The sequence below is a fragment of the Lepisosteus platostomus genome, chromosome 7 (assembly GCF_059453375.1).
Source record: "Lepisosteus platostomus isolate fLepPlt1 chromosome 7, fLepPlt1.hap1, whole genome shotgun sequence".
Classification (NCBI taxonomy): domain Eukaryota; kingdom Metazoa; phylum Chordata; class Actinopteri; order Semionotiformes; family Lepisosteidae; genus Lepisosteus; species Lepisosteus platostomus.
The window spans coordinates 10,685,108-10,711,066 of NC_142617.1; the positions used below are offsets into that span (position 1 = coordinate 10,685,108).

Here is a 25,959-nt window from a genome sequence, read left to right on the forward strand (position 1 = left end):
GTGAAGTGCTTTGGGAAGCTACTTTTAAAGGTGCTATATACTGTAAAATAAAATTTATTATATATATTATATATAAAATGCCAAAAACACACTTTAGGTGGATCTGCTTGAAATTTAAAAGATTCCTTTGATGAAAGACAGATTTCCATTGGGCATTTAGAAAATATAACATTCTTTGAATTCTTGGCTTTGGAGACACCCTAATCTGTGAAACTACTACTGAGTGCTTAAGCCTATCAAACAATTAAAAACAAGATTACTAAGTAATAGCTTTATGTATAATATTAAGTTTATGTTATGAAGAATGCAGAATCTAGCTCTTTCTGTGCTGAAGAATGAAAGTTAAAACAATAAATAAGATCTTACTGAAGGGAAAGCATTATTTCCAATGATGAACTGTACATTATAAAGCATAGAATTCACCAATTTTTATGCTGATATATTTATACATGGTTTCCAACATATTAACATTTAAAGAGCAATTTAATTAGTTCTTTACGGTAAACTCACAAAATTATATGCCAAACTCCCTACAGCATCAATTTAAGATTCATGTTAAGATAAATGTGTTCCATTATTTTACAAAGAGAATCAAGGTAAAAATTGTGACTCTATTCTTGTCAAAATGAACATTCTTAAAATCAGTACAGAATTTTTCATCCTTCTTAAATTGCTCTTATGGTATACTATGGGTTTAAATAGGTATATTTTTACCTACAGTTAGCATTGCAATTATTCATCCGTCATCCAAAATTCACAGGATACAAGAACATGCAAATTACACATACACTGGACAAAACTGCAACAAATATTCAGGAACTGAGTGCTTTAGTTGATATACAGCATGCAAATTCCATAGCACCATTAGAATTGCAAAGAAAGTAACCTTAATAAAGGTGACAAATGTCTGAGACTCCAAATGTTTCCCAAGAGCGATATAAGCACGAGAAATGGTCTTAATACAGCATCTCTAATGAAATGTTAATGTATACAATCCACATATATACAGTAGTTCTAAATACCGTGACTCGGAAAATAATCCAAGATGTCTTTGTAGAAATACATTCATGGCACATATCTTCAATGACTTATTAGTTGTAATGAATATAATATTAATTTATTGAAAAAATGCCTTTTGTATTGCCAGATAAAATAAAATGCACAGCTTTTATGTATTTAAAATAATTTGGAGATTACCAAAGTTTTACAGAAATTTTTTTTTAAAAAATAATTGTTCTATATAAAAAAATTGAAATGGTGATCATACATAATGAAGAATCGAATTTGGTCAGGCGTGATGTAATATGCACACAAAACAGAATTGTGTAGTATGAAATCAATATGCAACACTTGATCACATTTCAATCTTATATTTGTTTCCAATTACAAATCACAAGTAAATTAAAATTTGCAGAAAGCTCTTAATGAAACAGAATATTGTTGTGTTAATATAATGCCATTGCCAAAATACCATATAATGCAACTTTTCAGCAAAAGGAAAAAGATGAACATAATTTATGGATCATATCAGAAAAAAATGTACAACTGTTTATTTATGGCTTGACACTTAAACTGAAAATGTAAGAATTAATCTACTGGTAAGAAAATTCTCCCTTAGGAATTTTGGATACATGAAAAAATAATAATGCAGGTTACTAGTTTTTTGTCAGTTAACTTAAAATATGTCATCTAGCACAAAGAAAACATTTATTGTACCCAGCACCAAAAATATTTTAGTGAAAATAAAGTGCATATTTTGATTGTGCATTTTGTTGTGAATTTCAACTCATCTTCAAAAAACAATGAACAACATAAATGAGAAAAAAAGTGAATTCATAAATGTATTACCTTCTGGCTGCTTTCTCGATTAACTGAGTTTCATCAGTGTTTTAAAGATACTAATTACACTAATGAACCCAGATGGAAAAAGTTCTCACAAAATTAAGAACATATGTCTGATGTTCAAAGGTAAAAGACAAAAAGACAGCAATTAATAATGGGAAGAGTACAATTTCTTTTATTTTTATTATATGGTAAACCACAGTTCATATCTGGTGTATGCTTATCCCTGGGGTATTCAGAAGAGGTCAGGATTGCTTTCTGGCAAAATCAAACCTGGTCTAATTACTATTGTTCTTAGTGTGCTGTGTTTATAGGTTCATGTAACATGCAAGATTTTGTAATCCCCCAGAAAGATGTCTGATTTAAAAGTAAACAATATTATGGATCTTTCCTTGAACTTAAATGTAATTCATAATTCATATGCCAGCAGCCACATCACCCTGCAACTCACAACTGGCAACCCACTGAAGCTAAGCAGGTGTGAGCCTGGTCAGTACCTGGATGAGAGACCTCCTGGAAAAACTAAGGATGCTGCTGGAAGAGGTGTTAGTGGGGCCAGCAGGGGGCGCTAGTGATCAGGACACTATACTGTAAACAGGAACCGTAAATGAGCCGTATACTGTAAATGAGATGTAAAACCGAGGTCCTGACTCTCTGTGGTCATTAAAAATCCCAGGGCGTTTCTCGAAAAGAGTAGGGGTGTAACCCCGGCATCCTGGCCAAATTTCCCATTGGCCCTTACCAATCATGGCCTCCTAATAATCCCCATCTATGAATTGGCTTCATTACTCTGCTCTCCTCCCCACTGATAGCTGATGTGTGGTGAGCGTTCTGGCGCACTATGGCTGCCGTCGCATCATCCAGGTGGATACTGCACATTGGTCGTGGAGGGGAGTCCCCATTACCTGTAAAGCGCTTTGAGTGGAGTGTCCAGAAAAGCTCTATATAAGTGTAAGCAATTACTAATTATTACTATTATAACACTGAACACATTTCTACATATGAAGATATTACTTTTTCTACACAGGAAAACTCCATTTGGAAAATAAATGGAAAATTTATAAAGTATGAAAAGAGTTATGGCACTAGCATAGTTTGCAATGATATTACAAAAGTTTATAATACCTGTGGTAGCAATGAGTTGTTAAAAACCATTCCCAAGGCCAGTATTTGAAACAAATGCATTATTGATGGTTGTTACTATAACTAATTATATAATTTTCTGAGACATTGGTTTGGCCACACTGAATTTTAAAGATACATATGCACAGATTAACTCATTATTCATTACAGATAGTATGTTTTAGTGATTCTGTAGTGTTTTTGTCTAGAGCTTAAATTAAGAATTTTTAAATTACAACATACACAGTTGCCCATGACAAAAAAAAGTTTAGATATAAAAAGTTACCTACAAAAGCGAGTGGGCACCAAATAGAATGGTATAATATTGTTATAGTGCAGAAGAAAACAGCTACACTCCAGTATAGAATGGAAAATTCACAATATTTAAACACAAAAACACAAAGGATAGTTTTGTAGCAAGAAATAAAAAGATTAAGATGTATGAAGTGTTTTACATAAAGACCAGAATATCTCATTATCGCCAGAATGGAAGAGATATAAGATTATTAAATATTTGGTTAAATTAAACATTTGATGTTCATGAAAAGATAAGCTTTGCAGCTCTCTCGTGACACTAATCCTTTGCTGGCACTGGTACAGTATGTGCCAAACCCTGTTAAGCAAATTAATGGATAAGGTACAAGTCTACTGAAAACCCTTGTTCCGATAATTTATATGGGCTGGAATCTTTTCTTTCAACATAGCCACTTATTTTATTGCGCTTTTCCTGGTCCCTTGAGTTCAAACAATTCCAAAGCTAAAGTTTCCACAGGAAATCTCAGAATGTTTTTCAGCCTGCAATTCTGTGCAGTCCAAGCTAAAATAATGCTTTGTCAGGGTCAACATATAATTGTTGGCTACATGTTTCCCTCTTCTTTGATGCTCTGGAATGTCAGAGCTCAGCAAATTATCTGTCCACCTTTTGCAGTTTTGGCACATATGTGCTATTATAATTATGAGCTTTACACTGTATAAGCAAAACCTTCCCCATTTTAAGCAGTTTGAGCAGGCAAATGGTGAAAGATCAGCGATGCCCTGGATACCTAAGTCATTCCATATCAAATAATCTTTTTGTAAATAACTAAGCACTGAATCTTTGTCAAAGTAATTTATTTGGAGCATTTAAACTCCTCAATAGTTACTGTCTCTGTAATTTACCAGAATATTAAAATCTGCAGCAAGACGTGAATCCCTTAACTAAAACAAAGACATTGGTTTTTAATTTTCTGAAGTAAAACAACAGTCATCTATAATGTCCTACCTGGGAGCTAATGATGTGCTGGGATGAACGCTCTATATTTGCTGGCAGACCAAAGAAAGATGGTCTGTCATCCTCTGGCAGATTTTCAACAATGTTGCGGTAATCCTAAAATTAATTCAGGATACATATTAGTATCATATCAGTTTGTCATCAAGCCTCTTTGTATTCAATCTTTTTAAATGACCTAAAGGGACTTTTTCTCTACCTTTCTTAAATGCCCAGAAATAAACTGAATAAAAAAAACCAATTGTAAACACATTTAGATTTCTTATCAGGAAGCTATTCTACTATGCAATATTTAATTTCATATTTTAATTTACTGCTACAAAATCATTGTTATTTTTATTTTTCTTCTTTATTGTTTTCTAGGACATTTCTTTGCAGAACTTGAATTTATTACTTTTTAAAAATGGAGTAACCTTTTTTCACCTCCAATCTGGAAATGACAATTATCATCAACTTAGTTAACTATTACGATTCTCACATCTCACAACTACACACATGAGAGGTGAGAACTTAATGCCTTCCTCTGAAGCATGCACAAGCACTTTCAAGACACCTGCTATTTTTCACACTGCAGGTGCTACAGGGCTTATAACAGAGATAGTATTGAGTGAAAGACCTATGCAGCTCTTGCTGAGAGTGCTACACTGTCACAGGTGCCAATCACAAATTACAGACAACCAAAGACAAATAGCAGCACTTGGGTTTCTGTGCACCACAGTATTGGTTATAGTCACAGCTGGTTTGTGATATAGCTCAAACTCTGACTAACAATAAACTGCACTGTAGGGCTTGGACTATTTTGCTTTAAAAATGTGCCTCTTCTGGTTGAGTCCCCAAAGTTTCATTTTCAGTTTCTCATGGAGTTAACCACTGTTTAGATTATCTATTGGGAGGACCAGTAAAATGTCTATTTTAATTACTCTAAATATAGGTAATGTGATTCTACTGCTACTTAACAAATTTAAGACAATTGTCTAATAAATTGTTTCTAATTTATATTATTCTAATTTCTAATTTAATAAATCTTTCCCAATTAGTTTTTTTACTAGAAACATGAAACTCCAATATAAAGTGTCCAAACTCGATATGGAAAAAGCCAGACCACTTACTATAATGCTGCAGGAACTAGGTAGAGAGATTTGGAAAGGAAAGGCCGTCAGTTTCTTGCTGCGTGTCTGGGACCCTGTGATAAGTCTGCAGTTAAAAAACTGCTCCAGGTAGGATCTTAAGATGCGAAGATCAAACAGGTTGTCAATACGACCACCGTAGATGGCATTTTCCAGCAGACCGTGAACGAACTCCCACTGCACATCCCTAGATCCTGTAATCCATAAGCAATAGTTTTTGTCGACATCAGTTAAACATTTGATATTCAAGTTTTAGAGTATCATTAGAAACTATAGAAAACAAATCCATCACTGTTCATGTAGTGATTTTACCGTCTCAAGTTGTTTATATGTATAGTGTGTACTTGGATAGAAAAATACTTAACTTCATAACTGGATTAAAATAGATTGTCCTAGGATGTTTTCAATACCTGAAAAGCACATGTTACATTATATACTTCAGAAAATATTAAATGTATTTACATCTATAATATCTGCATAAACACAAGTAAATTTTGGCACCAACCTAACTGAAAAGTAATACATTAATAAATACTATCCAGTTTAAAAATAGCCTTTTTTTATAAACCAATGGCAGTGCTTCTAAATATCAATTTCTTTCTTGTTTCCTCTACTGACCTTCAAAAAGCCTGTCAATGATATCAAATCCAGCACGAAGATCTGAGAGAGAGAACTCGTAGAATTTTGTCCATCCCTAAAAAAATTCAAGTTAAAATAAAAATTGTCAATTGAAAGGTCTTCTTTTGGTATTTCTATATCTCTGTAAACTCTTCCACCTTTGTAATTTTTTCTTCCACTTGTTTCACATATTTTGAATGTGAGACCAAAGGCAAAACAAAGGCAAAAAAAAGAAAAATACAATGTTGTAATATATAAGGTTCATAAACATAACTTTTAGTTATGAAGACATGTCAGTTAGTGTGATTATATGGTATATGGTTCATTCTTAGAGTCATGCCTGATAGCTAACCTTCTTACATTGGTAAGTAATTTATCATGGATATCAAATCCTTCATTTCCCTTATAGTCTGGTATGGTTATCAATCTGTTGGAAAACCAATGTTTCAAAAAACTGGAATGACCTGTGGTAAATTTAGTACCGGTCTGGGATGATCAATCCTAATATATGGCAATTTCAGAGACTTCTGTTTGAAACTGCTTTAGTGTAGGTCTGAAATACTTTATAATTCCATGAGTGTCACTTGCAACATGCAATTACTACAGTACAAAAATATCTCCTATTATGCATTGTAGATAAAATTTAAATTCAGAGAGGAAATTACAAATATTTACTTTTGTGGTGTTTAGCCATAGGCTTGATGAAAAAGATTAATAAAACACTGGCATCTTGCATACTGCCATTTACACCTTCTTTACAAATAATTTACCAAATTAGAAGAGATTTTTTTTTCAAATGGATTCTACGAATGACCCATCACATTTTTGTTCGATCCATGTGATCCAGATTCTTCTTCAGCTCAATAAACCTATCATATGCTAGTCTTGCAGATGATTCCTTAGATGTAAATTCATCTGTCAGGGATGGGATATTTTAATTTAATTTCATGAAGACCCTTGGGCTATGTGTGGCATTTTCTATCAATCAGTTTTGAAAGCTGAAAATAACCGCTGATTTGACTGGCATGTGTGTTCTCTGCGTGTGGAGATTGAGCTGAAGCAGACTGTTGGCACTGGACCCCCAGAACGCAGAACACAAAGACGAAAAAATAAGCCATTGGAGTAGATTTAATCTTGAACTGATCTCAATTGAAATTCCCCATAGGGTAACAAGAAATGACGTGCCCTTACACATGGAAATATAAAAAAGGCTGCATATGTAAATACAATCATATTTATACAAATCTTAATGCTAATGAATCTTGATCAGTTAAAAGAAAACACATTTAATTGACATTTAAGCTTATTTGAACAGGGAACAATTATAGCGATCATAACGCGACCAAAACTAATTGAACTGTATTTTGGAAAAGATAAAACATTTTCAAGTCAGGAGCAATACTCATTGATTGAAAAACTGCTAATGTGTTGTCCATCAACAAAGATATACTCCAAAATGAGTGACAAAATCGACCCAAGAAATTACAGACCAATAACTCTTCTTTTATACGTAAGACTACGCAAATGAAAACTAGAACTTAAGAGGAGGACCATCTGTATTGCATTAGAATGAAATAGTAAACATTGATTTAGAAAAGTAATGTCTTGCTTAACTATCTTTGATTTTAAACAGAGAATATGATAGTATATTTAGTAATATGATAGTATATGATGTATATACTTTATGTATGATTCATTGGTCAAAGTCAGACATGTCAAACTGAGTCCTATTATGTGTGAAAAAGCTGCTAGTGACAGTTAACTAGAACTGAACAATTCAGTTTGTTCAGTGTTAAGAAACTATAAGAGCTAATGAATATTTGTTCCCATAATGTAGCAAATTCATACTCTTAAAACACACCTAAATACACTGAATATTTTCCTTGTTTGAGATTTTTTAATTTAAAGTGCCAACTCATTAACTATTTTCTTACTTTGATTTTGGTCTTACGGGAGGAAGAATACGTACTTGAGGGATATAATTCCTTCTTTCTTGGCACACTGCATGGAACCATGCCAGGCAAAACAGGGACTGAGCTCGAGGCACCAGACCTTTCTTGCTGATCTGTTCAGGGGACCAGGATTCATATGTCCTCATCAAGTTCTTTTTCAGGCCTGGAGGGGCCTAGGAACAAAATAGTGATTAGAATGTTTACTCTAAATCCATTTTATGGCATATGGAATCTTTTATCATTGACTGGATGCAATAAAATGATTCAGTCACGTCTTTTGAATAAAAAAAAAAAGACTGTGTTCATTAATCCACTTCTGTATCTTTTCAAATCTGTTCTCTATGATTCAAACAAAGGAAGAAATGACATACAATATGGAATGCAAATTAAAAAAAATCTGAATATTTCTTGTAATACACATCAGCGGTTTGAATGCACCTTTCGTAAGGATTGTACTACCCTGAAAAAAAAAAACACCTTAAGATGCATGTTACTATAATGCTATTTCAAGAAATGGCTTCATAACATTATCGACTTTGTATAGAAGACAGCAATTATTTTCTCTATAAATAAAAGATCAGAAATGCATTTTTTTTCAGTAACCCCAGAATTTTTTTTAGTCAAGTGTCTCACACTCTATGATTCTTGACTAGCAAATTTCCTTCTAAAGGGCCCTGTTAGATGCAATATCCATAGTCAATATACTGATCTTATACTGTAGGGGAAATAAATAAAGCCTGCTTGAGCCCTTTGAAGACTCTTGATTCTCAGAATTCAGTATGCACTAAGGAAGTGATAGCATAATTATAGTTATTTTTATTGAGTACCTTAAGTAAAATGGAGATACTGTATAAGATCGTTTAATTTTATATTTTTATATTTAAATTAGAGAGTGAATAATGAGTAGCTTCTTAACTCCTCAATTTGGAATCAACAAGTGTTAATCGTTTGAGCTCAGTGCTAAGATATACAGTCCCAGTTTTTGCAAAAGCTGAACCACCAGGCATTCTGCTTTTTTTCACACTGTAAACCCACATCAAAACACAGGAGAGTTAAGACATTAGAATAAGAATTTAAGGAAGCTCTTAGTAACAGTGCAACCTCATGGGAAACCAGTCAAATACAAGGGAACATTGTTGCATAGTTGTTTGCTGAGGCGAGGAAACCCTGACCACTTTTGTAGCCTCCCAACCCCAACCAGCTGTACACCAGCCACTGGAAGCTCATGGTCACAGACAGCCCAAAGTATAGCTGGCAGTCTCAGAAACACAGGGCCCAGCAACTGCCCTGAATGAAGGCCTAAAACGACTTTATTTTTGTATGTGCTGAGCAAGTTGATTTCACCACATTTAACATATTTAATTTTTTACCATTATTGTTAAAACGAGCATAATAATACCGAATGTCTAATATTTAAAATGCTTAAGCAATTTGATTCCGTAGAATATGTATCAGGATGAAATAAATCCAATAAATATTATGGTTTAACTCGGTGGCACAGTGGTAAGCATCGTTGCCTCATACTTCTTGGGCCCTAGGTTCAGTTCCAGACCTGGGCTGCTACCTGTGTTCACAAGGGTTTCCTCTCATAGCTAAAAACATACTGGTAGGTTAATTGGCTTCTGGGAAAACTGGCTCTGGTGTGACTGTGTGTGTGTGTGTTTGTCTTTGTGTGTGTATGTGTGCCCTGCGATGGACTGGCATCCTATCAAGGGTGGACCCTGCCTGGCACACTTGCTTGCCATGATAGGTTCCAGCTCTCCCACAACAGTGAACTGGCTGGACTGTCTAAATATTACAAAACACTTGTACCAAGTGGATATGCTTTGTTGTCTAATAATAACTTCATAGACGTCAATGTGCTAAAAAAATGCCCCGTGAAAATAATCCCTTTTTGTACATGAAAAGATACAAATATTTATAAAGCGTCAGGTTGGTAGTCCACAACAATCATGTATTCTTGATTTACCTGTACATTGTTCATGTATGACAGTTTGACACCTGTAGTTCTTATTTCTATTGTAAAACCAATACAAAAATTTAATATTTTAGATATAGTTGTAGCCCACAGTAGTAGAGAAAACATGCTATTCCACCACTACAACCAAAAAAAAACCAACATTTTGACTATTTGTTTGGCTCAAGCTGTGAATATTTAAAAGTGAATACAAAAAACAAGTTTAAAGTGAAATACAAAAAAATTGTCAACTGGACACCTTGCTTGCAGTGACAGGTAAACCAATAAATATCAACAGTGCAAAGATGGGCAGTGCATACAGAAAGAAACTGACAGACTGAAATCATGTATGATGGTTAACGCTGTAATGTAACACAAGGAAGGTATAACCAAGTGACATACAGTATTCAGTATCTGGAAAGCATACACTATTGTGCTCACAATACAAAGCTAGAATGTTTGACAAAAGCCTGGGCTTTCCTGTTTTCAAAATGCTACTGCTACTATTACTTTGTTACTTCTGCAAGGCAATGTAAAAAAATGAACATGTTTAAAACCTTACCTCATACGTAATCTTCAAACTGGACTGAAGTAGTATGGGAGTGAACTTTGGATGGACTTCAGCTGTAAGCCAGAGGCGAAAGCTAGCTTTGGGTTGAAGAGCATTTAATTCCTGAGACAAAAGGGTAAAATTAAATGAAAGAAGCAATCACTGTAATTATATTTACATATTGTTCTCATTTTTACGTTTCTTTGGCCTACTTTTACACACCTACAGTAGGATTCTTTGCATGCCTTTGAACTGTGCACTTGCAGATGCGTTCCGTTTCATGTGGTTGTTTCTCTAAGCATTTTAACATACAATTAATATATAAAAATATGCTTTAGTATAAAATTAATTTTGTTTGTATTGCAGAAAAGGAGGAAACGTCAAACATCAGTTTTAGTTTAATTGTAGGGCATCCAGTTGACTATTTTCTGTTTGTAAAAACAGATAAAATCTATTCATTCATAAGGTAGAGAACTGCAGCATCTTGCCACTATATAGTAGCACATCTTCCAAAGAATACCACATTATTATTTGCACTACTGCAGAAAAAAAACTATGTATTCATGTTCAAAATGCAGCCTGGTCACTGAAACTAGAACATGAGAAACTACAAAATGAGGTAAATGGAGAAATGGAAGCTCAGATATGTGCAGTGCCAAAATACTGAAAATAAATCAAAATAAGTTTTTGTGCCTGAAACATCCTGTTCAAGGTTAAATAAAACAAATCTGGTAGATGATTGCCCATACAAATATGAACTTAAATATAAATTATATAATACTTTAAAGGAACAAATAAAAGTTTATTCCAAGCTGAAAAAGAGAAGAAAGGGAACACAATGTTTTGGCTGTGGAGCCTTCTTCGGGTGTGAAATGTTTCTTTCTTTTCAGCATGGAATAAACCTTTACTTGTTCCTTTGTAGCCTACGCAATGCTGACGCAGCTACCTACTTGAACTATTTCATACTGCATAGTACATAAAGAGATTATATTCCTATATAAGTGTTATAATAAAATCTATGTTAATAACAGAGAAACAACATACAAAAGCAATTGCTCCAGAAAACACCACTGCACATTACTTTAGGGTGGAGGAGAGTATTAAATCAGCCAGCACAGACTGCCAATATACTTTTATTGCTTCAGTAGGCCTGAGAGATCCTAGCTGACACCATGCCATGGATCCCAATGCATAATTAAACAGGTAGCATTGATTACAACTACTTTATTATAAGATATAAATTTGGCAATTCTGTTCATCTTGGGATAATAATTTTATAATATTTCAGTGATAATACTAATTAAAATGAGCAAAGCTAAAAAATTGATTCAATGACATTTAAGGCCTCTGCAAATTTCTAAAACCAAAGCAAGTGTTATTTTTGTCAGGTGCATTTTGAAATGCAAATTAAACAAAGGATAATATTCTGAAAGGTGAGAATGATAGAGTGGTTATTTGCCTAACTACAGCAAACAACTCAGAGGCCTCCCAAAGCAGAAGAAGATGGAGATATTTTATTCATAATAATCATTTCTGGCTATAAAGCAGATAATTCCCCTGAACATTCATATTCACTGTAACACTAGACATGTCATTCAAAATTAGTCAAGGTATTTAATGTTTTTTCACATACTGTATGTAAACATCTGTATTTCCTACATTCTTGACAGCTGATGGTACAGCAGTGTACTATGACCATTAATTAAGTTACTCAAATGTTTTCATTTTTACCTATTTTTATTAATTTCTAAATCCCTCATTGATACCATTGCACTTTTTCAAACACAAACGCAGAGATCGATCATTGATTTGAGGAAACAAAGACAAGCTTCTTTAAAGAAATACAGTATTTACTAAACTCATTAGAAACATGATTCATCTTAAAACAGTTTAACTTTCAACTAAGTGGTAAGAATCCACTTTGATTAGATAAAAAAAGCATGGGATTATCATGGAATAATGAACCAAATACTTTTCCTTGTTTATTTGTATTCAAAGAGGTCTGACATGTACCTTCATGACAGAATAATACAGAATGTGCTTGATTGATTCTTTATAGTTTTTCCTTCCTCGTGAAAGACTAACATCTCTGAAGATTTTTTAAGTTATACATGTCGCGTTATCCCACAACAATAGGGGGAAACACAAAGAGTGTTTCTATTATTCAATTGTGTATATACTGTGAAACCCACATGCAAACTCCATGCTGATAGCTCCCCAGGTCTAGAATTGAACCCAGAGCCCCAGAGATTAAATGTTAACCACTACACCACCATGTCGACCCTTTAGAGAAAAATATTATTCTAACTCATATTAAAGGAAAGAAAACCTCTTCCCTCAGTAAACCTCTTTAAAGCAAGAGTAGCTTCCCCTCATGGAATTAGCCTGTGGTGACTAACCATGTCCTCCTTGTACTATACTGTATTCTTCAAATTGTTACGCTTTCATTTTCCTTTACAATGAAATGAAATAAAGTGTTAAAATACTTAAGAGGGTTCAGTGGAGGTAACTATTTCCTCTGAACTTAAAAAAAAAACATTTTAGTAGCTAAAACACAAGATATTCTGATGGTAGAAAAGGCTTCATCCAGTAAATTTATTGGAATTTGGAATCTAGATACAGATTTCAGTTCAGCACTTATAATGGCTTCATGTTTTACATTTTACTAAGGACTAAATATTGTTTTAACTGTAAAAGATCCCCAGGGAAATTGCTGTCTGCAAAAGCAGAAGGCACTTTTTGCTCTCCCCCCCCTCCCCCTATCATCTTCATCTTATTCCCCCTTTTGGCAGACTTGTTATTTACACTGCACTTTTTTGTTTTCGCTTTTATCATGTTTCTTCACAGATTCACCCTTGGTTGCACAGAGGTGACACCTACTTTTCTGTGTTGTAATCTTTCTGAGGCAGAAATAGTCCAGAGTAGCTGCTCACTCCCCCTTGACCAGTGTTTGAAAATGCCAGACCTGAAATCTTTGCACAAGCCTTCCTTCAGCAAAACTGGTCTTAGTTATAGCAGACTTTTTTACTTCTAATATGGAAGCGAAGTTCAAAATAGTTCAAAAGCCTCAAGCTTCCGTGAGTATAAACGAGAGCAAAGTTCATATAACATTGGATGAAACCATAAAATCATTTCAGTCAGACACAATGGTAACTAATGAGTTACCATATACCTGTGTTATTTTATATTTAAATATGAACCACAATGTTAACCCTCTCCGTTTGGCTAAAGTAACACATTTCTTTGCACAAATATTCAGTTCTCACTGATTTTCAGGAATCACCTTTAAACACTGCCCTAGCATGAACTTTCATTCCTTCAGCTAAAGAAAATGATACTTTTTGAAGTTATATTAATAACCATAAAAACAGAACTGCACTGCCAAGTTTTGGAGTTCTGGTAAGGATCATGCCTTAGCATATTCCTTTGCACTACACACAATAAATAACATAAGCTTTCCTGTCAAAGACAATGACCTTCTGTATAATTAGGTGTACAGTTGTTTGGTTTTTAATTCTTTCAAATCTGAGCTACTAATTAAAAAAATACAAAACTTATCTTGCATTGAGACATTTCTACGTAGTCCTTAATGCTAACATGACTGAACTGCGTTTTAGATATGAAAAAATCACTGCAACAAAATGTTAATCCATGAAGGTATCAGCATTGTGATCGTTAAATTGCGCATTGGTTTGTAATTTGTCTTTTGTTTACTGTAACCAAAGACAATGAAATGTAGAAACTACTGTACTGTACTGTAGAAAGGTACTGTAGTTTGACAGCAGATTTTCTTTAAAAGACCAAGGCTAGCAATATAGCATACAAGATGCTTCTCTTGAAATGGTACTTAAAACACAGAACAGTGACTAAAATGGAAGGATAACGATACTAAATTGGAGCATGTCTTAATATAAGAAATAAACACATATCTATCATATTTATTTATTATTGGTGCATTTGCGACTGTTTTAGTCTCAGTCTGGAGACTTGACTCAGCGACACACTCACCTTTTCTAGCAGGGGAAGCCAGGCTGTAACCAGATGTAGATTTTTTAAACAAAGCCATTCTCCATTGCGTGCACATTCTTTAAGAGCCTGAATGGCTATGTCAGCTTGGCCCTGGCCCATAGCCACCTGCACAAAAGGAAAGAAAAAATTGAAAAAAAAAATCACTCAATGTCCAATTTAAGTTGCTGTAAGAAAAGGTAATCTATATCAATCTTTGAAATCAGGGCAAAAAATGCAAAGCATGTTCATATTCAATTGTTTATAGGTAAAGCTGAGCCTACCAGTTTACTGATACTGCAGAGATAGAGAGCTAATCAAAAAATTAATGGTGCCTCATTAACTTTCAGAACTGTTTTATTCTCTCCCTCATGCTGTTGTGAGGATTACACAGATTGGAGTAGGAAATGATGGTATCGACCACAGCTCTTAATAATATGGGTATTTTTCTCATCAGCTTTCATTTAGAAAAGGAACCCCAAACCAACAGCCTCCTCTTGCTATCTTCCTGCAGGCCTGAGATAAGCAGTGCTGTTTGCCTTGACTCAGAACACAGATTTACCTCATGGTAGCTCTCCTTGCCAACTGTCTCGCTGGCTAGCTCCAGGAGCTCCTGGGAAGGATCAGCCCCAGGTGAAATGATGATCAGGACTGGCTCAATTTCCAGTGTTTCCTTATACATTCTCTTCAGATTCAAAGGTGGTGGAGAAAGCTCTTTCATGCCTTACAGAAAGAAATGAAGCAAAACAGGGGCTAGAATGCACTTTAATGCCAACCTCACTTCCTAAAATGTAAAAATAAAAAAAAAACAATAGAAATCACAAAGTAAATTCATCAACAAAAAAGGAGCCAGTGCATTGGATCAATATCAAACCACTCAAACTCCTCTCTTATCCTTGTGATTTCTGTTTCAAATCACTGAAAAAAAGTACACCTGTAGCATCACCTGATTACAACCCAAGTTACCTTTTTAATGTCAAACTGAAAATTTGGTTTAATAAATAACTGATATATTTTTCACAAATTTAAAGAATTGGAATACCTCATTCATTTTAGAATTTTCAGCAGATTTCTTGTTAACACAAAAAACTTAAATAGAGAAAACTAAAACTGGAACATATTTTGACATTTCACTATAACATCTTTTAGAAACAGTCCCTCACTGGGTATAAAAACCATTACGGGCTTATAAGCTAAATCCATTCAGAAAATATTGACATGCTTTAGAAGTGTTAAAATTTGTTCATCTTCAGATGTGATAATTGTGTAATAACTCTTTAATTACATCCACCCTTACTGTATATATGTAATACTTCTAATGTGAAATTTATTTTTTAAGTAAAAGTTGTGTTCCACTTCCTATACAAATTTACAAAAACATTGTGCAGCGTATATGTCATTCCCAAGACTCCAAAGATATTGTAATCACAGCAATAATAAAACATTGTCTGTTGCAACACTGGACAGTAATACTCAGACCATTGCTGAGCTGCAGTACTATAATTGCTAAGGCAAAAAGTGCATACTATAGATAGTATAGATTTATTACAACTACAGTATAGCCATCACTTTGCTAAATAAATTTCAATCTTTAGGCATATTTGCATTTATAAATCATTTAAAATAACCTGCCAGAGTGTGAAACATCTGAAAAACCGCTAGATCCGATTAGGCCATTTGGGGATCCTGACATGTTAGGTATTTATTACAGTATTAAGAGGATTATACAGTATCTACTATTTAATGTGTACAGTGCCTTGCGAAGATATTCACTCCCCTAAAAGTTTCAGATAGGATTTTATAGTTGGATTCTACTCCACACTGCCAAAGCAAAACAATGATGGTAGTCTATAAATAAATTTGATTTTTAAAGACAATTAGAAGATTCTCAACTGCTTAAGTAGTCTATCCTAAATTGGACAGAAATATAGTATAATAGCCTCTGTCTGAATAATTAAAAGCAGTTTAACTTGACTTCAGAGTAAATACATCTTTCCCATTAATTTCTTTAAAAAAATATTGAATTTGGAGATTTATCTCACACAGTGATACGACAAATTGACCAAGTTGAAACAAAACAGGGATAAAGTGATAGATCAGGAGGAGGTTACTTATGCCTCTGAGAACAGTGATGTCCATCATTAACAAGTGGAATGTGCATCTTATCATCCAGATACTACAGTACATACAGTAGATCAGACTGCCCATCCAAACAGAGCAGCTGGACAAGAGGAAATTGGTTAGGGATGCCACTGTAAAGCCAACAGTGACTTTGAAAGGTTTTCAAAGTTGCACGTCTGAAATGGGATTCACTGTTCATACTGTACACTGACAATACCCCAGTCGCTGCATAAAGCTGGGCTATATGGGATAGGAAGAAGAAAGAGAGAAGAAAGAAGCCTTTACTCCAAAAGATTAATCTTAAATAATGTGGCAGAAGGTTTAACGGTCAGACAAGATAAAATTGAACTTTTGGGCCAAAATACAATGATTACTGTGCATCAAAATAACGGTGCAGGCAAAATAAAGGACATCACCCAGTCCAATACATCACAACTGTCAAGCATGGTGGTAACAGTATGTTATGGGAATGTTTCTCATCAGCAGGAACTGGGAATCTTGTCAGGACTGAAGGACAAATGAATGGTGAAAAGTACAGATGAATCCTACAAGAAATTGAGTCGCCAAAGAATTGAAAAGAATCAAACCTGGGTTAAAACTTCACGCTTCAGCATGACAAAGACCTGAAGCAGAATACCAAAACCCAGTCAAAGTTGTGACAATTTATTAGACAATTGCTATTCATAAACTACCCCCTACATATTTGTCAGAACTGAAGTAAATTTAACAGGAATGGACAAAATTATACCATCTCACTTGTATGGCATAACTGCAAAGATTGCAAAGTGCAAAGATGGCCGAGAAATTCACGAGCACAGTAATTGCTACTAGAGGTACATAACATATTGGGAGAACAATTTATACAGTATATAGAAATTCTTATGCAACTGGTAAATTTAACTTTGTATATCTTTCTTGCAGGTTTTGTTGACATTCTGCCTTCTTCACCATTTAAAACTGCTCAATTTAATTATTACAGTGGTAAATAAAACTGATTACTTGAAAAAGGATCTACACCTGTGGCTGGAAGGTTGGCAGTTCAAATCTCGCGGCCGGCAGAGGAATCCTACTCTGTTGGGCCCCTGAGCAAAGCCCTTAACCCCAACTGCTCCAGGGGCGCCGTATAAATGGCTGACCCTGCACTCTGACCCCAAGCTTCTCTCCCTGTCTGTGTGCCTGTGTGTCTCATGGAGAGTAAGCCAGGGTATGTGAAAAGACAAATTCCTAATACAAGAAATTGTATATGGCTAATAAAGTGATCTTATCTTATATTCATTACTTGTAACTGAAATATGATATGATTGGTAGTGGATGAATACTTTTGCAAGGCTCTGTACATTGAGATGATGATAATTTTAGTAGTACTGTTAAGTATTTAATTTCAGGTGTTTTGTACAAATCTCAGTATTTGTACAATTTAGTACTGTATATGGGGAATCTCATAAACTAAATGAGATACAGAAATCACTAAAGTGATACAGAATTCACAGATTCACAGAATTAGCTTGAAATTGTTTGGCTAAGGCCATAAAAATGAGACCAAGGGAGGATACATCAGGAATCTACTGCAAGGGTGATGTTGGTCTAGAGGAGGGATGCAAAAAAGTAAAACATTAATAAGGAAAGAGATGAGTGTTACCTATATTTGTACTTACCTAAACTATCAATTTGCTCCTGAACATCTCAACTTCAGTTATTTAAACATATATGAGATACGAATGTGAAAAGTTGTTCTACAAAGCAACAGAACACTAATCACTGCAGCTTATTAATGAAAAGTTGTACTACCAGATTAGAAGTTGCTTTCACTCTCAAAAGATTATTGAGAGTGATGTTATTCATATTTAAGTTCCAAATGTGGTCCTCAGATTGTAGGTGTTGGCATAGAGTACCTTCAATTACCTTTTCTCTGTTTCTATAGCAACAGTAATGAAAGCAGCAGTTTTGCAATCCATTTAAGTATCACTTGTTACCAAATGGGTCACACAGAAACATCACTTTATTTACTGCGACTTATTTGTGTCAATTAATATTTGTCCAAGGTGAAGCTGCCAGTCAAGGCAGTCGATACAGATACAGAACACAGACTGGCTGGAAGCAGTCTCTCAAAAAAAAGTTTAACAGTGGATGCAGTATAAAAATAAAAATTGGTACTACTCTCTATTTAGAAAGAGTTTGAGTTACCCAGCTATTACGTTCCCCTTATGCTGTTTGGTTAACCAAGGCAAAGCAAATCCTAGAAATTTAAAACCTTGCTATAAACCTGCCTTTAACCATTTCGCCCTAGATTCTAATCTTGTCAGATGATGGTAACTACAGATTGCAATTCTGGCTCTTGACAGCAGTTGCATGAGAAACTTTCAGTTGACAGCTGAGGTACAGTTAAATGAGATGTGTGTGTTTTAATGCAATGAGATTTGTTCCCAGGCCACAACTCACCCTTTGCCCCTCCAGCATATAGCCAGCTGACTGCTGTCCTTTTTTTGAACAACAGATATTCTGAATTAATAGATTCGAATTTCTTCCCGTTTAACATAAGACATAAGTCTAACACAAGGGGATTAGCATGCTGCTGATTATCTGCAATTGCTGTAGCAAACTGAAATGGCATTCCTGGATTGGTCTGAAAATATGGTTAAGTACTGCTGGGTATAAAGAGGTTTAAATGCAAATCTTTCATTGGCATATAATGCATGAGCCATAAATGGGACAGCTGAACAGGTTTTTTGTTTTCCATTCATAACTACCACTGTATAAGCCATTATGGTTTGGCTAAAATCTGTTACAAAATAATATTCACTTGATTATGATGATTATTATAATAATTATATTATTATTATTATTATTATTATTATTATTTATGAGATTGGTTATATTCAAAACTGTATGAATTGCTCTGTATTAAACAATAGGTATAGTAAAAAAATAAAGCGAGTTTAAAATGATTCCTTGACAGTCATTCAGAATGATGGGATCTGAAATACAATTTTAATTACACAGGATTTGTATGCAGCATATAACAAAAAAAAAAACCAAAGATTCAGATCCTTTTGAAGTTACATTATAATGAAAACTGTATTTTCCATTAGAACACATTTGGCCTTAAACTTTTAAAAGCAAGAAGCATCATAATTAAAATTTAATTAACTGGAAGTTTTTACCCCTTGTTCATTCTTTTCTTTTTTGCCTAAAATAATTAAGGTTCTGATAATCACTGTTTCAGAATCAGTAGCTTTCATACAAAGAAATACAATACAATACAAAAAAGTCCTACAGACTTACATGTAAGGTCATGGGTAAAACTATAATACAGAATTTGGGGCCTACATGACTAACTCACCTTCCACTCCTGATTTTACTCGATCTGCAACCGACTGTGGTTTACTTGTATCCCTGAGCTTCGTGTCACCTAAACCTCTCATAGCCATCTGCCTTGACCTGCAAACACCTTAAAATGAAAGGCACAGCTAAAACAATCTGTAGATTCCATGAAGAAAGATTAAGAACTCTCCAAGGCCATATTTAAGGTTAATTTTGCAACAAAGCTCTTCAAAATAAGGAGTGTTTCAAAGATATTTATAGCACTAGCTCTTAAATGTAGCTTTTATCGCTCTTTATGTTGGCTATAGCCAAAGGCCTGGATGGATGCAGTGGGATTTGAAAAATGTGTGGGGGTTAGAAACTGGAGACGGGTCAGTAACACAAGGATTAAACTTGCTCCCTGGCACAGGGTGATGCCAGGAAAGAGATTTGTGATCTCTTTGTTATGCAAGACAATTCTTCACATAGTCAGAATATTCTATTCTTCCAAGGGTCATTAACTCCATAAAGCTGAGCTGGTAGCTCAGAAAAGAACCTAAAGCTCTCCACAAGTCTTTCAGTATCTTGATATGAATGCATTAAAAATTCTGGTGACTTTGCTCATTTCTTAAAAATATGCATCATACAGCTTATTTTAGAGTTAAATCTCAGACTTACATTAGGTTTAGAAACCTCAGGCCATTATGTAGATGAAACCAGATATGAACTTACAACTCTTGTATGTATTTTGAAATTTCTAAAATAGTGGCATTAAAAGGTTTAAACAGTCATACCGAATATTGCTTATACAGTAGCTTGGTTCAGCATATTAGTGAAACAGTTCTATGTACTCAAATCTGACGGATAATGTTGTGCAAAGATTCATCGTAACATTGACTGACAAAGGTATGGTGAGAAGCCATACTTTGTAAATAACTTAATTTGTAAGATACGCGTGTAGCTGCATACACATTAAGTCAGGCAAGACATTTTACTATGGTTCTTCGGTGAACAATTCATGGAAAAAACAAAGCAAATAACATACATCTGCTGGTTGTATATTATTCTACTATTATTCTATTCTAAACCCACGTACATTTCGAAAAATTCATCCAAAATTCTGAAATACACTGTCAGTGCAAAGGATACGATTAAATCACAATTCACAATTGGAGAGCAGAGTTGAACACTCCAACACCATCAAACAGAAGACCTTTGTGGCATGATAAATCAATAGTCAATTTCAGAGAAAGCAATCTGACTGCGTCTTACATGATTTAAGACTGTGCAGTAAAACGTGTAAAAAGGGAAATGATAATGCCCATTGCTGATTGATATTTGACTTGCAAAAGGTGGTGGTGGGGGGTGGAATTATTTGATTCTTGAAGCCATACTTTCTCATACTTTTAAACACTGGTTTCATACAGCCATTTCTAAATAAATGATACATAACTATTTAGATTCTAGACAAAGGGTGCCTGCATATACAGTGCCTTGCGAAAGTATTCGGCCCCCTTGAACTTTTCAACCTTTTGCCACATTTCAGGCTTCAAACATAAAGATATAATTTTTTTATTTTATGTGAAGAATCACCAACAAGTGGGACACAATTGTGAAGTGGAACGAAATCTATTGGATTTTTGAAACTTTTTTAACTAATAAAAAAATGAAAAGTGGGGCGTGCAAAATTATTCGGCCCCTTTACTTTCAGTGCAGCAAACTCACTCCAGAAGTTCAGCGAGGATCTCTGAATGATCCAATGTTGTCCTAAATGACTGATGGTGATAAATAGAATCCACCTGTGTGTAATCAAGTCTCTGTATAAATGCACCTGCTCTGTGATAGTCTCAAGGTTCTGTTGAAAGCGCAGAGAGCATCATGAAGACCAAGGAACACACCAGGCAGGTCCGTAATACTGTTGTGGAGAAGTTTAAAGCCGGATTTGGATACAAAAAGATTTCCCAAGCTTCAAACATCCCAAGGAGCACTGTGCAAGCGATCATCTTGAAATGGAAGGAGTATCAGACCACTGCAAATCTACCAAGACCTGGCCGTCCCTCTAAACTTTCAGCTCAGACAAGGAGAAGACTGATCAGAGATGCAGCCAAGAGGCCCATGATCACTCTGGATGAACTGCAGAGAACTAAAGCTGAGGTGGGAGAGTCTGTCCATAGGACAACAATCAGTCTTACACTGCACAAATCTGGCCTTTATGGAAGAGTGGCAAGAAGAAAGCCATTTCTCAAAGATATCCATAAAAAGTCTCGTCTAAAGTTTGCCACAAGCCACCTGGGAGACACCCCAAACATGTGGAAGAAGGTGCTCTGGTCAGATGAAACCAAAATCGAACTTTTTGGCCACAATGCAAAACGATATGTTTGGCGTAAAAGCAACACAGCTCATCACCCTCAACACACCATCCCCACTGTCAAACATGGTGGTGGCAGCATCATGGTTTGGGCCTGCTTTTCTTCAGCAGGGACAGGGAAGATGGTTAAAATTGAGGGGAAGATGGATGCAGCCAAATACAGGACCATTCTGGATGAAAACCTGTTGGAGTCTGCAAAAGACCTGAAACTGGGACGGAGATTTATCTTCCAACAAGACAATGATCCCAAACATACAGCAAAATCTACAAAGGAATGGTTCACAAATAAACGTATCCAGGTGTTTGAATGGCCAAGTCAAAGTCCAGACCTGAATCCAATCGAGAATCTGTGGAAAGAGCTGAAAACTGCTGTTCACAAACGCTCTCCATCCAACCTCACTGAGCTCGAGCCGTTTTGCAAGGAAGAATGGGCAAGAATTTCAGTCTCTCGATGTGCAAAACTGATAGAGAGATACCCCAAGCGACTTGCAGCTGTAATCGCAGCAAAAGGTGGCTCTACAAAGTATTAACGCAAGGGGGCCGAATAATTTTGCACGCCCCACTTTTCATTTTTTTATTAGTTAAAAAAGTTTCAAAAATCCAATAGATTTCGTTCCACTTCACAATTGTGTCCCACTTGTTGGTGATTCTTCACATAAAATAAAAAATTTATATCTTTATGTTTGAAGCCTGAAATGTGGCAAAAGGTTGAAAAGTTCAAGGGGGCCGAATACTTTCGCAAGGCACTGTACATAGAAAAGGCAATATCCATTTAGAACACGGTAAATACCCCAAAAAATGTTCAACATGAATAGCATTCCATAATGACCACAAACACAGCCCAATGCCTGCTGCTGATCATCGGGATAAGGTAAGGTACGCAGGTCCCTTTTCAGGCTATAAAGGCCCATTGGGGAATGGGGGGCGAGGGCCACCATTTTTCTTGACCATCCATCACTGGAGGTGGAGGTGATGTGGTCAGCATCACGCTCCGGCCAGCCTATTACCCCGGAAGGATTAACCCCCGGTACTCATTTGGAAAGCAGGCTGAGTGGACCTGGGAGCCATCTGGAAGGAATTAGACCAAGCTACATCACTTGCCCCTACCTGGGACCTTCTCGTCAGGAGCTAAACGCCCTTGCTGTCTAAGCTACCACGGCTCCCACAGGATACAATACAGAATGCATATATTCAGTTTAATGCCAGGCCCACAATATTCATTTATTTCGTTTCTAGTTATGTTTTAATTGGTCCAAAAGTGCAGAAAGTGAGGCTTTTCAGGAGTGAGGGTGCTGTAATTCCAATTAACAGTTTTGTTTATTGAGCAATATCCCCCAGATAATTTGGTTGCAAATAGACTTTTAGAGAGGTAAGAGAGCAGAAAAAAATTAAAGATCTTGATTGGTCATCGCAATCTTCTTTACAAAATGTATAGTAAGAGCTAAAGAAGATGATCACAACGAGACGCTGGAGATGTTCTGCATGGAGGTGTGGTGAGCCCTTCTGAGAAGATTCGGAACCTATCAAGGCCACAGGAAGCACTTCCTGCTATCCAAGACAAACGAGGGTCTACAAAATACCGATTACATGTAATTACATGTTACAGTATGAATAAATCTGAATGTCATGTATTTAAAAATACATGTTACTATTTTTGACAGATACTCCATTACATAGGCTAAAATTCTGAAAGCAACACAAAACCCTTGTGAATTTACAAAGAAAAACCTGAATGTACACCTGGAAACCACCTTTTAGTTACAATTCAACAAAAGTATGAAAATATTTGACAAGAACTGATACATGGTAAATACCTAGCAGAAAGCTACCAGAGCATCCAAGATGTTTTTCTTTAAAGAAGTGTTTAGAAAATTAAATCAGTCAATAAAGTCAGGTTAGTGGTCTTTCACTTCCTGACAGAAATAAATGTTTTCTTCACCACAAAATCCTCCAAACAAAACAAAATATGCTCACGTTATTTGTATAAAATATTTTAGTTTGAGCAATGAATATTTTGTTTACTTATATTTATAATGCAGATTTCAGCTGGTAAGTAACTCTGCAAACACAGAGAATGACACATCTAACAGGATGTCAGGCTTTCATTAGTTTGTGGTAAAAAATGTGTGAACACCTTGAAAAGATCATATTGATTAGCTTAGCTACTTTAAACACCGATATGTTTTGTTATACACATTTTTCACATTTTTGAGGAGCTTTAGTTGTATATTCTTCAACACTGTCTCAACATGCACAAAATCAATGACAAATCCAAAACATGAAATGTCCAGAAATCATAATGCTTCCAAAACCCACAATATTTACAAAAGGGGGGGGGGGAGGAATATTCCTGTGGTATTGGTTGTTGATTGTTGACACCAAAGAGCACTGCCTATGTGACTGTGAATAGGAGTGACTAAAGAATGTTTCCTTTGTAAGTGATTCCAATTGAACTTACAGTACGTATATGGGGCATGTCAATATTCAGCCCCAATTAAAAAGAATACCAGGCTGATTTATAAGTATTACCTCAGATTTACATGCAACACACTTCTTACAAATGGCAAAATCAATTTTCCCTTAATTAGGGCTCACTGTCCATTAGACAATGATTCATACTATTCTTCAGCAGTTATCTACATTTTTTCTCATACAAAAGAACAATATTTATACACACTGCATATGGAGAAAACAGCATATTGTGATGAATGTACTAATAGGCAAAATTGAAATAATTACTGTTCAAAGCCTATTAATATGAGTTACTACTAGTTCTTTGCATCAAAACATGATTGATCATTTCTAAAATACTAGCCCTCTTTATTGGAATTTAGCAGAACTGAAAAAATGAAAAAGTTAAACACACTAAATTGGTCATAGGGAACTTCAAGCTTTGAATTCTATTTGAACCCAGATATCTCAATAAAGAAGACATTAGCTTTTTTTAGTCACTTATCATTTAGGACAGGGACAATTTGTGTCCCATAGGGCTGCAGCCAAATAAGCTTTAAAGGTTGTTTTAAACTGTCAGCACTTTACAAATTGAATAAGGCGCTAAACTGCTCTAGGTAAGCAAATAATTAGCTACATTATTCTATTAAAAGGGGTAAAAAATCCTGAATAAGCTCATTTCTATATTCCCAAATTCAATTTATATATAGGAAACCTGCAGGATTGTACAGCCCAAGACATTAAGATGGTCATCCATGCAATAAGGGGTTCTAGCCATTATATGTGGGTAGAGCTAATACAAGATCTGTTTCCTATTTTTATTAATAAAACATGGACAATTTAAAAACATTTTAGTGTTCAAGAATTTTGATAGGTTTAATGATAACTGATTTATTATTCCATTATAGATTTGCACTGCGTGAATTAATGCAACATTAACACCCTTTTGTTTTCTTCTTGCACATTTGCTTACATTTTTAAATTCAAGAATAAAAACATTGAACATAAAGGGAAATGAGACCTTGGAAATATCTGGACTACAAACAGCAGCTCTTTTCTGAACAGAGCATTTCTCATGAGTACTGTACGATACATTTGAAATTTAAAATTGTTAAACAAGCCTCATCCACTAACTGAAAACAGAATAAAATTGGAGGTAGCCGATATCTCTGGTTTCTAGATAAGGCAGAAAAATGTATAAAATATTTGTTGGTCATAATCCAAAGAAACTGAATGTACAAGTAATGCGCTATGCTGTGGAAAAGATGGGCCTTGGCAC

The 25,959-nt window shown here is 35.1% G+C and overlaps 1 protein-coding gene across 5 annotated transcripts in view; it reads right to left on the minus strand.

Annotated features, from left to right (window-relative positions):
* Positions 1–25,959, minus strand: part of dync2h1 (dynein cytoplasmic 2 heavy chain 1) — a 149,434-nt gene that overhangs the window by 44,539 nt on the left and 78,936 nt on the right. For 3 of the 5 annotated variants that reach the window (XM_088639212.1, XM_088639211.1, XM_088639210.1), the window contains 8 exons: positions 19,902–20,009; positions 15,003–15,163; positions 14,444–14,569; positions 10,448–10,558; positions 7,946–8,101; positions 5,977–6,052; positions 5,341–5,552; positions 4,226–4,330 (listed from right to left, as the gene is read on the minus strand). In XM_088639212.1, coding sequence (XP_088495338.1) covers positions 4,226–4,330; positions 5,341–5,552; positions 5,977–6,052; positions 7,946–8,101; positions 10,448–10,558; positions 14,444–14,569; positions 15,003–15,163; positions 19,902–20,009 — 1,055 coding nt within the window. The remainder of the gene's footprint in view (positions 1–4,225; positions 4,331–5,340; positions 5,553–5,976; positions 6,053–7,945; positions 8,102–10,447; positions 10,559–14,443; positions 14,570–15,002; positions 15,164–19,901; positions 20,010–25,959) is intronic. The other 2 variants (XM_088639214.1, XM_088639213.1) reach the window with 1 other exon arrangement.